Source organism: Talpa occidentalis, unplaced genomic scaffold (genome assembly GCF_014898055.3).
Source record: "Talpa occidentalis isolate TD23 unplaced genomic scaffold, MPIMG_talOcc4v2.1 talOcc4.7, whole genome shotgun sequence".
Classification (NCBI taxonomy): domain Eukaryota; kingdom Metazoa; phylum Chordata; class Mammalia; order Eulipotyphla; family Talpidae; genus Talpa; species Talpa occidentalis.
In genome coordinates, this window is record NW_023605083.1 from 80,960,822 (window position 1) to 80,975,377 (window position 14,556).

Consider the following 14,556-nt stretch of genomic DNA (forward strand, 5'->3'; position numbering starts at 1 on the left):
ACAATTAATAAATAAAGGTGTCCAGCTCTGTTCCGGGTCTCTGATAATGTCTGCTGCCTAAAGTTCACATCTGTGTCTACTCCCAGGCCTGGGAAAGCATGGCCAGGTGCATTTTCAACAGATCTGCTGCAGTGGTATCAACCTGCAGGGGGTCAGAGACCCTCTATTCATGAAAGCACCCCCTTGCAATAAGCACTAACATTTTGCCAGAAATTTGGGAGGAAGGGGCTTCCAAAGGCACTGAAAGGCACCCAGTCTCTCCCCTGGCTGAATCTAAGCGCTGGGGCTTTGGGGCCAGAACCACAGGAGGTAAAGGGGTGGGGAGACGTTATGCTCCCCCCACCCCAGCCTCCTACAGGCTTTCAGATTTAGGTTTGGTGGGTTGAGGGGCCTGGCACCGTTTCCACTCACCACCCTAAGAGAGGGACAGGGCAGGGCCTAAATTTTAACCTCTATTTGCAGGTTAACTCGGGAGCGAGCAGCTTAAGAAACTCCAGTTCCCAGGACCGCCCAGCGCCGGCTCCGCCGAAGGCTCCCAGGACGAGAGGGAGGGAGGAGACTGGAGCAGCAGATGGCAGGGAAGCCCTGTGGGGCAACTCCTCCCTTCCTTGCCCAGGCACCGTCGCTGGCACCGACGCTGTCTGGGACTCCAGAGCCCCCTTCTGGGGGCAAAGCCTCCCCCAGCACTCCCCTCGCCCCCACGGCCGGGCTGGGGCGCAGGGGCCAGCTTGAATCTCAATCAGCGTCGCGACAGAGCAGGTGCCGGGCGGGAGCCGACCCCGGAGCGGAGAAGGGGGTCGCCGCACCGGTCTGCGCGCCGGCTCGCGTGGACTCTGCGGCGCCCGCTGCTCCCCGGGCTTGGGGAGCCCGCAGGTCGCGAGTGGGAGGGGAGGGGGAGTCACTGCCGTGACGCGGCCGCCTCTGCGGGAAAACGCCGTGTCCCGGGCACTGCACCAGCCGCGGGGAGGGGGCTCTGGCGGCCGACGGGTCCCCGGCGCAGCGGCTGGAGCTGCGTCCCGCAGGGAAGCCGCGGGAGCCCGGGCGGGGGGTGGCGCGCGCGCGTTTCGGGGAGACCAGTCCCTCCGCCTTCTCCCGGGACACGGCCAATCCGGGGTGCTCCCGCGTCACCTTGAAACCTCCAAGTGGCCCCACGGGGGGCGGGCGGGGGCAGCTCTCCCCACAGTGCCCCCCAGAAAGTTTGCCCAGGCGGGGGAGGGGGCACTCACGTCCTCCGGCGCCGGCGGCGGCCGCTCCTCGGCCTCGGGCTCCAGCTCCTCGATGCGCTCCGCCTCGGCGCAGGCGGCCACTGCGGGACCCGGGCTGGGGTGCTCGCCCATGTCGAGGAAGGGGCCGGGGGGGCCGGCGGCTGCGGGGCTCGTCCCGGGGCGCCGGGCTAACTTTGCGCCGCGGCGGCCGCACCGCTCGGGGGGCTCTGAGAGCGCCGCGCCGCCTCCGCGCCAGCCCGGCCGCCCGCGCTCGCCCCCATGGCCCCGGCCCCCGCCTCGCGACCCCGGGACGCCCGGCCCCTCGGCAGCCAAACTTCTCCGCGCCCGCGGCCCGGCCGGCCGCCGCCTGCACCCCGGCCCCGCGCCCGGCTCCGAGGCGAGGCGCCCTTGGGCCGCCCCGACCCCGCCGCTCCCCGCGCTCCCTTCCCGCTTCCCGCGGCCCCCGCTCTGCGCCGGCGTCTCCTCCTCCCCGCGGACTCCTCGGGGGCGGCGCGCAGGCGGGGGCGGGGCTGCTCCCGGGGACCGCCGGCCCCCCCCCACTCCGGGCGCCTCCCCCCGGGCCGGAGCGGCCAGAGCGGCGCGGCGCGAGGAGGGGGAGGGCTGCGGCGGGGCCGGCGGGCAGAGCCGCTCCGTCCCCGGCCCTGTCACCACCGGCCTGCGCCCCGCGCCCGGGTCCGCCTCTCCGTGCAGGCCCGGGGTGCACAGCCCACTTCCCCGAGCCGCCGGGGTACGACCACTCGGAGGCGGCAGATGCCTGGAGGCTGGGGTGAGGTTTCACTAAGTTGGCCACGTGGGGGTTAACTGACTGGGGGTGAATTGGGGGCGAGATGCTGGCAGGAGGACGCGATTCCCCCACCCTTGGCAATTTAGAAACTGGAGAAATCAGCTAGCGAAACCTCGGACCCCCAATCCTGCATCTTTCCCCTCTGCACCCAGAGCTATCATGGTAGTGAGCGCCCTGGCTTCATCTGAGCAGGTTGACAAAGCCCAGGGAAGTGCCCCAACTGGGAGAGAGGCGGTAAAACAAGTAGGAATGAAGTTAAAGCAAAGGAATAGAGAAAAACCAAACCCCAGTGCTGTTTCCCAGCAGGAAAGCCCCTCCCCTGGAGATCTGTCTACCTAAGAAACTGTCTCCCAAGAGGAGGCTCTGCCTTTAAAATGATGGCTGTGATGGGCTGGGTCAGCTGCCCGGCTCCCCCAGGCAACTCGGGGACTCCGTGACCACGTCCTGCAGGCAGTCTCCAGCCCACACCAAGGTGGTCCCCTTTCACTCCTCTCCCCACCAGCTACCAGCTCACTCACTTGCCTTTTTGCCCCCTTCTCCCTATCAGAAACTGCGGCTCTTTTCCCCTGGTGAAAGCTGCAGTTAGTAAGAGGGATAGATGTGTTGATAAAATCTTTATAAAGCAAACACCTACCCTTAGCCCCCATCCGACCTGTGACCATCTCATCCGACAGACAGCTCCCTTGAAACACAGAGAAGGAAATTAACTCAGTTCTAATTAGGTGAGTTTGCTACAGACACCAATTTTCATCTTCCTTTCAGAATGTGTGATCATTTCAACTATTTTTGTTTCTCATCACCATCTCCCCCCGCCTCCCCTACTCTACTAACAAGTCAAGAATCTGCCAAGATTTCCTTGTAAATAAAACTGTCTGCATAGGGTGTGATTTTGAAAACAGCCTTCAGGGGACAGAGGAGAGGCTGATTTCTTTGTGGAAAGCCCAGAAGGATAAGAAGAGGCTGCTGGGGCCCCTGAGATCATTATCGCCTCCCCTCCCCCAACATCATTTAAGTGACCCTCCTGGGTGCTGGCTGTGTTACCCTTAGATGTTTGGGATTGAAAGAGTGGCCAGGAAGAGGGTAGTCCCAGGGGAATCAGGTGGCAGGAGGGGGCACTCCAGAAGGTTAACCACTTTGTCAAGATGCCCTCCAGAAACTGTTTATTTGGAGGTGACAGCTATCCAAGGGGGTATAGAAATGAAAAGGAGGGGGTTGTTGTGAGTCCAAAAAGATTTCCCGAAGGATATGGCCCCAGAACCAGGCAAACTGGGGAAGTTGAAGGGGGTTCATTCCAGCCAGTGGGAACAGCATGGACAAACTCCAGTAGGAGTTTGTGAAACAGTAGGGTATAGGAGGGGGAACTACAGGCAGTTTGGCAAGGCTGGAAATCAGAGCAAGGAACTCAATCTAAAGAATATAACCTGGAGGGGCCTCCCCAGTGGTGGCACAAGGGGTTATGTCTCAGCACTCTGAAGCTATCAGCAGCCCCTACAGCACCAGGGAGCTGACCCACATGGTACAGCTGCTCCCCTCAGCAGTATATTTCAGTAGATTCACCTGTTTTGCTCCCCACTCTGTCTCTTATAAATCCTCACACCGCCACCCCCAACACCTCTGGCCTACACCACAGCTCTTGTATGCATAAATATTTTTTTTTTTTTTTTTTTTTTTAAAGAATACAACCTAGAGAGGAGGGTTTCAGGGGCTGTGAGTTTCATGAGAAAAGAGGTTGCACTTTCCCCTGAGGACAATGGGGGAGTCATTGAAGAATTGTGTGCCACACAGTAATATTTAAAATTAATATTTTAATAGTCTTTAGTTTACAAGATAGAAGGAAGGGAGGTTGGCCTGCGCACAGGGAGTTGTGGGCCAAAGCAGCAGCAGCCAGAGGGAGGATCTGAAAAATATCCCAAAGCATCTTGTTCCTCTTTCTGTCCTAGGAACATTTCACCCCACCCTCACAGATGGGGTGACCAAAAGTCTTCTAGGAAAAAATTCCAGCCTCTAATGATCCTCCCTTCAGGAGACAGTCTCCCTTTTCCTGACCCCCGCTTAAAGTATAGCCATCTGGACTTGGAGATTGTTAGGATGAGTTGTGACATCAACATCCTTCTGAACCTGATGCCACACTCTCACCTTTTGCCCTCAGTGTTGCCTCGTGATGCCAGCCCCAGGTGAATCTGCAAATAGGTATAGTCCAGGGCCTCCCTGGTGGCACAGGGGTTAAGTCTCAGCACTATGAAGCTATCAGCAGCCACTGTAGCACTAGTTCGATTCCTGGCCAGGGTACTAACCCACATGGCGCAGCAGACCTCTCCTGCCTGGCCCGCTGCTCCCCTCAGCAGTGTATTTCAGTACATTTGCCTGTTCTGCTCTCCATTCTGTCTCTGGTGAATTGTCTTACCCCCAGCACCTCTGGCCTCCACCCCAGTTCTTGTATGCATAAATAAAAATAAATCTTAAAAAATTATAGGTATAGTCCATTCTCCAGCAGGCTGTGGGGCCTGGAGCCCGAGACCTGGAAGCCTCTAAGGGATGGGAGTGACCAGGCTATCGAATAGCTGTTGTCCTACTCCAACCTAAGACCACCTAAAGACTGGCATGCTCTGCGCTATGTTGAGGACAGAGGAGGGACTGGGCCTGGTGCCTACTCACGTTCACTGAATGGCTGCCATGGGTCAGGTACATGTAGAGGCCTTGAGCTGCCTTCAGAGCTCCCAGGACTAGTGGGAGCTCCCAGGACAGCAAACCATGACTAACTGGCACCTATATATATCCTTATTCTTCATTTTATAAGCACACCACATCCACAACCTCTGTAAAGCTCCTAATGAGACACTCTAAGTCAAAGCAGAAGAGCATGAGAGAGGAGTTCAAACTCCAAAGGTCAAACTCTCAGTTCAGAGGGGCAGCAGCCTGCTACTGGGATGTGCCTTGAACATAGGCAGCTTAGGGGTAGAGCATATACAGGGGTTTCTGGGAGGAGGGGGCTACTGTAGCAAAGACAGACAGGAAAGTCAGACCCGTGCTGGGAACAGAACAGCCAAGTGGGTGAACACAATGTGGGGATGGACATCCAGGTGGGTGAGAACTGCGTCCCCGAGTCACAAAGGTCCTTGCCTGTCAGTCTGAGGAGGTTGGGTCTTGATCAGTGGGAGAGGGAGAAGCTGTGAAGGCTTCTAACTGGAGCAGCATTTTAGGAAGATGAAGTTGGCAGCAGCTCAAGAGTGCAATTCAACTAATTCATTGGAGTGTCCATTATTTGCCAGACCCTGACCTAGGTGCTGAGAATACAAAGGGAATAAGACCCAGTCCCTGGCCTCCTGGGAGAAAATTAGATAATCCTCTCATTACAGCTCAGTGGGATAAAGGAGGTGGGAAGAGCAGTTTGGGGACTGAGCTTCTAAGATGAACCCACTGAGAGAGAGAGGGTTTGTTTTTATTTTTTAAAGATTTATTTTTATTTATTTATGCATACAAGACTGGTGTATAGGCCAGAGGTAGAGGGGATGAGAGGATTCACCAGGGACAAAGTGGGGAGCAGAACAGGCAGATCTGCCGAAATTCATAGCTGAGGGGAGCAGTGAGCCAGACAGGAGAGGTCTGCCATGCCGGTGGGTCAGCTCCCTGGCTGGGATAGAACTGATGCCGCAGTGGCTGCCAATAGCTTGATAGTGCTGACTTTAACCCCTGCGCCACCAGGGAGGCCTACGCTTGTTTTTTTTTTAAAGGATCTGATGTTCTGAACCATGGAGGTAGGGAGGCTGATAAAAGGGGCACAGGGCTGCCATTGGTGAGCCAGGAAAACCAGGAGGAACCACTGGGAGAGGAGGGGTGTGGGGAGCCGAGTTTGTTTGTGGACAACGTGAGCTAATGAGAAGCTAGGGAAGAAACATTAAGGGCTGTAATTACGGCTCAAAGCAAATGGCAGCACTGAGAAGGGGGGGTAAATGGGGTGACTTTTTCTCCAGAACGTCTCCCACTTGGGCCTCTTCTTCAGCAACAGTTTCCAATTCTGAGTTTTCCCAGGCCCACACCCTTCAAGGGCCTTTCTCTCCCTAAAGGGGACCTAAACTGACCCTTACAGTCTCCTCTCCCCATGGGGAGCTCCCATCTTCTGAGGAGTCTGCAAACAGCCCCAAGCTGCTGAGCTGCCGCCGGCTGCCTGCCTGAGATGAAGACATGAGTTATTTTTGACTGAGATCCAAGCCCAGGCCCTGAATTCTTTTGTCTTCCAGGAATCCCCCAGTTATGTTTGAAGTCTGCAAGTCCGAACAGCGGACACAGCTCAGGGAGGAGACTGCCACTTGGAATCCAACCACCCTCCATCCTGCTCCTGCTCCGGTGTTCTCCTCTCATGGCCCGCTGTCTGAGATCAAACAGAGCCAGATTGCTAAAAGGCTTTTTCCCCTTTGCTTTCGTCTCTTCCGTTCTCACTGCAGGCTCCCCAATTTTCTGAGTAACTTGAATCATTGCTGAAAGACGTCTAGGTTCACAGACACCCAACCCTTTCAAAGAAAGGCATGGGCACCCAAAAGTTAAGCTCAGAAAAGCACAGAGGAGACATTCCCAGTTGAAAGATTAGGCCAATCACACATACAGGGAAACTACCAGCTGCTTTGTTGGGTCTCGTCTTCCTCTCCGCCATCTCCTTGGGGCTTGGCTGGTACCCAAGGACCCATTTCTGGATTTTCTTTGGGCCACCAGGGCTCTGTGTGACCTCTGGCTAGGCTATAGGCAGGTCCTGTCTCCTCAGTAAACAGCCTGGGGCCTCTCTGGTGGCGCCAGGGGTTAAGACGCAACCCATGAAGCTGTCTGCAGCCACTGAAGCACGAGCTCGGTCCCCAGCCAGGGAGCAACCCACATGGCGCAGCAGACCTCTCCTGCCTGGCCCGCTGCTCCCCTCAGCAGTGTATTTCAATAGATCCGCCTGTTCTGTTCCCCACTCTGTCTCTGGTGAATCCTCTCACCCCCACATCTCTGGCCTGGACCCCAGTTCTTGTATGCATAAATAAATAAATCTTTCAAAAAAAAAAACACCCCAGCCTGTTCAATCAGGAATGCACATCTCTGCTGAAGCTTTTCTCCCACCAAGGCTTTCCTCAAACCTCCAACCCAAATGGATCACTCTTTCCTCAGAATCACTTGTTCCTTTCCATCTTGCGTGGTATTATTGAAGTTTTATCTTCCTCATACCAGAACGCATATCCCTTGAAGGAGAGGATATAGCTTATTCAATTTTGCACCCACCCAACACACATCATACACCATAAAGCTGAACGAGTCCATTTAATGAGAAACAGAGCATTATCTCTTGATATGACACAAGTCTAATGACATAGTTGTTACTCTCAGCCCCCAACAGGAAACAAGCTTCATGTTATGGAGAAAAGATTCTTCTGCATAATAAAGATATAACTGTACATCCTCTGTCTTTATTTAAAAGCACTTTCAATTTGTCATTTCATTTTATCCTCAAAAAGCCAGACTTCTGATGTAAGCAGATCAGGTACAATTGCCTCTACTTTACAAAAGGGAACATGAAAATCCCTGGACTCAAAGGAGTGATTCCTCATTCCTTTGACCAAATTTCTTATTTCAGAGTGAAAAATAAAAGCCCCTGATGGTGGGGGGAGTGTCCCTGGCCCTGATCATTGCCAGCAGTGACTTCTCCCAGGTCAACCGGGTGGGGCTCAATCAGGGCATTCAAGCAGGACTGGTCCAGCGGCTGGCGAGTATAGATCAGAAACTTTTGGGGATGTCTGTCTTTGGCTTTGGAGCAAAAGCCAGTAGTTTGTTTATCTACGTTTCTCTTTAGCTGCACATACAATCAGTGTCCCCAGAAGGAGGGCGAATGGTACGCTTTCATTCAGACTCATTAAGAGTGAAAGAAGGGCCTCCCTGGTGGTGCAAGGGGTTAAGTCTCAGCACTATGAAGCTATGAGTTCGATCCCTGGCCATGGAGCTGACCCACATGGCACAGCAGACCTCTCCTGCCTCATCTGCCACTCCCCTCAGCAGTGTATTTCAGTCAGTCTGTCTGTTCTGTTCCCCACTCTGTCTCTGGTGAATCCTCTCACCCCCCACACCTCTGGACTGTACCCCAGCTCTTGTATGCATAAATAAATAAATCTTTTTAAAAAAGTGAAAGGAATGGTGAGAGTCTGCAAGGGTCACGGGCAAGTAGCCACCAGGCCAATGCTAGATCTTCTCAGTAGAGTGGACACTCCGTCAGGACAAGGATTTGGTTTTGTTTCTTCACAGCAGTGTCGTCTACTCCTACGATGATTCTCATCATGTAAATATGCTTGCTCCATGAACAAATCTGTCCCCTTCATACTTCTCCAGGTTTAGGGTAGGTCTCCTAGAGGTCAGGATCCCGGGAAAGCCTGTCCAGCATCTGGCCTCACAGGATTTCCTTGGTCTTCTTTGGGAAGAATGTCAACAAATCTAGTACCTACTCCAGTGAGAGGCTACTGTGAAGAATGCCTTGGGGTCCACAAGAAGGTTTTTTGACAATGAGGCTACAGCAATTGCAGCAAAACATCCTAGAGCTCCAGAGCCAGCTTGGCAAGAGGCAAACAACATGCAAGAGGAACGCATCATCCATGACATCCATTAGCTGTGAAAACAGCCCTGAACAGAAATGTGGCCACTGTGGTAACAGCAGCGGCAGCTGCCTGGGAACACCAGGCAGAGGAGTGAGACGGTGGGCACTCAAATCTGTTTCCTCCATCTCAGCCACACAGCCCAAGTGAGGCTGTGTGAGAACTTCTCAGCACATTGTAAATACCATCTGTCACACTGCCTGCCCAGACGCGGTCTTCCTCCCTGGAAGGGAAGCATTCTTTATTATTTATGCAGAACACACCCTACTTAAGTGCTGTGCCACCAGGAGAGGGAAAGAAAAGCCTAGAGGAGTCAATGACTCCAGGGACTTGCCCCTCAGATAGCAGCTGGTTGGAGGGGGGGGGCTTGGCCATCGTCTTTCTGGGGTGGGAGGTTAACTCTCACCCTTCCCGAGCATGGCAGTCGGGCAAGAGCCTGGGAATTAGCCTGCATTCTTGTCCTATTTCTGCTTCCAGCTAGCTGTGTGACCTTGGGCAAAGCACCTCAATCCTGTGGACTTGCATTTTCTCCTCTGAAAGTGCAGAGATCATATGAGAGAACTTGTGACATCTTGTCCAGCTCTAAAATTCAACTGGGGGGCCTCCCTGGTGGTGCAGGTGTTAAAGACAGTGCTATCAAACTACCATCAGCCACGACAGCATGAGTTCGATCCCTGGCCAGGGAGGTGACCCACATGGCACAGCAGACCTCTCCTGTCTCACCCACTGCTCCCCACAGCAGTGTATTTTATTCAATCTATCTGTTCTGCTCCCCACTCTGCCTCTGGTGAATCCTCTCACCCCCTGTACCTCTGGCCTACAGGCCAGTTCTTGTATGCATAAAAATAAATTGTTAAAAAAATTCAGCTGGTGTTGCTCTAACACTTCTCCTGCCACTGACCCAGAAGCGTGTCCATTACCCATCAGCACTCCTACCCCGGCCAGACAGTGGAGACATGTCAGATTGTGATTTCTTAGTGACCAAGAAGTCAGCAGACCCACAGGCCTGTCTAAATTGTCACTATTTAGCCATGTGACCTTTGGGACGGTAGCTTCCTAAGCTCAGTTTTAATTTTGTCTTTTGTGAAACAAGAAGGTGGGACTATGAGACTTCAGTAGGAGAATCCAACTCTACCTTCAATTTTCCTTCTAAAATACCACCAATAGGGCCTCCCTGGTGGCACAAGGGATTAAGATGCAACCTATGAAGCTATCTGCAGCTACTGCAGCAAAAGTTCGATCCCCGGCCAGGGAGCAACCCACATGGCGCAGCAGACCTCTCTTGCCTCACCCACTACTCCCCTCAGCACTGTATTTCAGTCAGTCTGTTCTGTTCCCCACTCTGTCTCTGGTGAACCCTCTCACCTCCCACACCTCTGTGGGAGTTCTTGCATCCATAAATAAATAAATAAATAAATAAATAAATAAATCTTTAAAAAAAATAAACAAGACCTTTCTTATAATTAAAAAAAAAAATAAAATACCACCAATAAACATCTTTTGCAGACTGAGACTCCAGATGCAGAAATTGAAGAGATATAGTCTCTGCCCTCAACAAGTTCTAAGACAGGTGGAACATACATCCTAAAAAACACAAACAAACAAACAAAACCCTGCAGGTACAATGTGATAGGTCCTCAGCAGAGAAGTAGAGATGCATGCAAAGCAGGTGGTAGCAGAAAAAGGGCCAAGTGGATGATTCTGGAGCTGAATCTTAAAAGAGCAAGTAGGGGTTCACCAGGTGGATGAGGCTTGATATGTTTGAGACAGAAGGAACTGCTCGTACTAAGGCAGGAAGGTGTGAATCTGCATAGAAACTGCCTGCCTGTTGTTAGGGTGATGGTGACATTATGGGAGTCTTTACATTGACTGCTTCCTTCCCTATCCATCTGGAACAACACAGTACGGGTGAGAGAGCTTATATTGATGGGTCTGCTTGGTCTCCCTGTCCATGAAGCACATTATCAAGGAGATGAGAGACTAACAAGAGTCTCTTTCTCTCTCCTGCCTTTATGTATTTTTTTGAATTAGAACCCGTGAAGCAGGCTGGAAATAGAGGGCTGACTCAAGTGGTCCCAAGGTGACCCACAATTTTCCAGCCTTGCACACCATCAGGCTGGGTCAGAGGAAGAATGTGGCTTGTGCAAAACCAGGCCCAGAGGCTGGCTGGCTGATGTGGGCAGTCTGGGTTTGCAGGGCATCCTTCCGTGTGTGGCTGGAGCACGTGATCTGTCCTACAGCTGTGGAGGCCCATTGTGGCTCCTTGGGGAGCTGTCCAAGTCCTCTGCAGAGAGATGGAGTTAACCTGTCCCTTCTCCGTGAAGGACATCCTGCAACGGAAATGCTCCACCCCCCTCACCGCCCCCCACCCCTCAGTCTCTCTATCTGGTGGCTGCACTTCTGGTCTGCAGCTCACACGCCTGCTCTGCTACTCCAAAATATACCAGAACAGCAGAGAGGAGGAATGCATGCATCCAAGATCCATTAGCTGTGAGTAGCCTCCTAGGCTGCGAGCCATGGGGTTAACCAGGCTCAGGGAAAGCCTGTGAAGCACTGGTAAGCATTCTGCTGGTTTGGCTTGCAGCAACAATTTTTATTCAAGAAAAAGAAGCGGCAAGTCAGGGAAATACCAGAAACGCTGAAGGAAAGGGCACATTTGCCAGATGGTTCCTGTGGCACAATTATATTTGCAGAGGGACTGTCTGCAGGGGGAGGTCCCTTCATTGGAGAGCAAAGGCGCTGGCTGATGGCTCATTCATTATCCTAGGGCTTGTCTGGAGGAGAGTGGTGGCTTGAAGCACACCCACGCTCGTCCTTTCTTCCCAGAACCTTGAAGATGTGATTGCCTGAGTTTGAAGTGCCATTCGGGACTGGGTCTCTCCAAGCATGCCTAGTTCTGCTTCTTTAGATACCTTCCACCTGTATCTTCTTTCCCAGCTGAAGCCAGTTAGTCCATTCTCCCACCACCAGCTGTCATTCTCTCTCCTTAATGTAACTGACCACATTTAGTTAATTACACAGCTTGGCCTCTTATAGTGTGAGCTCAGTTGTGCTGTCAAGGCTGAACTATGAGACAATAGGGATGCGACCGGGGGTGGGTTAGTGTGTTTGAAAATATGAGTAACTGAAAGGGTATCTGAAATTATTTGCTACATTAATTAGCACAGAAATTTTAAGAACTCACTGCTTTTGCCTGATTACCCATCTGTTTATCTTTACCTTCCTCCATGAAATTACAGACAACAGTGGGGACTATGTCTATCCTGGCCTTGCTACATAGTCCAGGTGTATTGGTGGTCATAGCCTGAGTCATGCAGATATCCCAAAAGACTTGGCGGCGGGCAGACGTAGTGAAAGCAAATAGACCACACAAAGGCATCACAAAGCCCCAGTGATGCCCTTTTACTAGTGGTCAGTGGCCTTTCCCCGCCCCCCACCCAGGATGGCATTAATGCAACAGCAGCAGCAGCAGCAGCAGCAGCAGCAGCAGGCTGCATGTTGTGATGGTGCCCACTTATTAGGGGACCACTAATCATCTGTTCCTTTGTTGAAACTTCCATGCTGTATCATGACCTCCATGAGGACATAATTTTGTAACTGCCTTTCACTATCTCTCAGTACCGTGCTGTCAGCATGGTGTCTAGGGGTTTAGTGGAAAACATACATATTTATTCATATGGGCCTCTATTTGCATCTGGCAGGATAAGCTTCAGTTAGTTCATGTAGGTTCAAGAAACCTCAGTTTCCTTCGTTTGAATGAGACGAATATGGCACATCTTGTTCAGATGTAGGTAAAGATGATGGGAAGGTGCTTGGCACAGAGTAGCTCTCAGTAAGCGTCAGTTCCCTTCCCTCTTCCTGTTAGATACCCAATGCATGGTGTTGAATAAATGAATAAATTATTTCAGAGATGAATACACTTTGGCATCTTTCTTTGATACATTCATATTCCAAAAAGTCCATATATTGCAGATTTAAAAAAAAAATTCAACTAAGTAAACCAATTTGCAATTTCCCGAAGAGCAGACACATTGGAGGTGGCTAAAGTGGTTTCCAACGAAAGCACCTATCTTCATTTTTTAAAAGAAATGTCAAAAAAGTTACCCTGGGGCCTCCCCGGTGGCGCAGCGGTTGAGCACTGGGTTGCGAAGCTGCCCGCGGCCTCTGCAGCGCCGGTTCGATCCCCGGCTGCTCCCCGGCCACCGGAGGAGGGTCCCGCATGGCGCACAGACCTCTCCTGCCGCCCGCTGCTCCCCTCAGCAGTGTACTTCGGTCCTTCTGCCTGCTCTGCTCTCCGCTCTGGCTCTGGTGAATTCTCTCACCCTCCCGCGCTTCTGACTGTACCCAGTGCATGTATAAACAAAAAGAAAGAAAGAAAGAAAGAAAACATGCCTCTATATATATATAAAAAAAAAAAAAAAAAAAAAAAAGCTACCCTGGCAAACAATGCCATAGAACTTCATGTGTTACCTCTTTGGTCTCTCCCCTTGACACAAGAGACACAGTTGTAACCTAATAAATGTACTCAGGGCTGGCCTTGTCTGAGGCCTTGGCATTGCAAGAGTCGAGTCCTGGAGCCACAGTGTCCTCTAGTGGGGATGAACAGCCATAACACTCTGCACTGCGGTTCAAGACACAGGAAGCCCAGGACTCTCAGGTTGCCTAGAGTGTGACCAAGACCTTCCTCATGACTTGGAAATAACAAACTAAGGAACCAAACACTTCCTAGGACATGCTTTCCCAAATGTATTGCTCAGAAACAGCCACTGCTGTCATATTTGTTCCTTAAAATTCCTAGGCATCCGTCGGCTAAAGGGGTCTAGCCTGTGATTCTAGGCTGCTAAAAGCCAGGCTTCTAAGAAAGAAACCAGACATTTGCTGCCTCTCATGGAAGTACACAGCATCACCTACAAAATACTTTTGATTTGAACCTGAGTCTGATCAAGTCTCTACATCTAAGCAGCAATTTACAGGAAATAAATTGGTAGTTAACAAATACATGAGTTTAGAGAGGAGTGTGTTGAATGAAACCACAGGGATACATTTAGAAAAATCCACACTGTGTAAAACTCTACAGGACAGATGACCTGGTTTCTTAAGCAATAAATTGCAAAGGAGAGAGGGAAAAGATGAACTTTTTTTTGGATCCGGATTTAAAGAACGTGGAAGGAGCCTCCCTGGTGGCCTACGGGGTTAAGTCTCAGAGCTATCAGCACTACGGCCATGTCACCTGCTGCTTCTCTCAGCAGTGTATTTCAGTAAATTTGCCTATTCCGCTCCCCACTCTGTCTCTGGTAAATAACCCCCTGTACCTCTGGCCTACACCCCAGTTCTACACAAAAATAAAAGTTAAAAAAAAGTGGGAAAAAATTGTTTAGACAACTGGGGATCTCTGAACACTTAAAAAGTATGAATAAGATATTGCAGTTACTTTTGAAAGGTTCTCAACATTTTAGAGATACACCGAAATAGTTTCATATGAAATGATATGCTGTCTAGGATCTGTTCAAAATAATTTCACAGTGAGTGGGGCAACAACAGATGAAACAAGACTGGTCATGCCAATAATTGCTGAAGTTGGATGATGGAGCCATGAGGGCTCATGATACTATTTGTTCCATGTTTGTTTGTATTGGAACATTTTCATAAGGTAAGGAAAATAATCCCTACTAGAAAAGGTTCCACCTCAATTCTCCTGAGAGCGCACAGATGACTCCTTTCAAAGCTTTATTCTACTCCTCGATGAGGAAATAGGAGCCCACGACGAGACAACCTCTGTAGGATAGTGTGTTAGAGGCAGCTCTCACCTGGCATATCTGAGACTAAGATGAACTGCTATGCTTAACAGCTGCACCAGATGAATGAGCATCTGTGCTTTCATTCACTTATTTATTTATTTATTCATTATAAGTCTTTTTTTAAGATTTATTTATTTATG

The 14,556-nt window shown here is 51.2% G+C and overlaps 1 protein-coding gene across 2 annotated transcripts in view; it reads right to left on the bottom strand.

Moving 5' to 3' along the window:
* Positions 1-14,556, bottom strand: part of RHBDL3 (rhomboid like 3) — an 87,873-nt gene that overhangs the window by 44,069 nt on the left and 29,248 nt on the right. Inside the window, exon 1 of one of the 2 annotated variants that reach the window (XM_037492698.1) lies at positions 1,227-1,344. The exons of the other annotated variant lie outside the window; for it this stretch is intronic. Coding sequence (XP_037348595.1) covers positions 1,227-1,337 — 111 coding nt within the window. The 5' untranslated portion in view covers positions 1,338-1,344. Of the gene's footprint in view, positions 1-1,226; positions 1,345-14,556 lie in introns of those variants that run through there. 2 annotated transcript variants of the gene reach the window in all.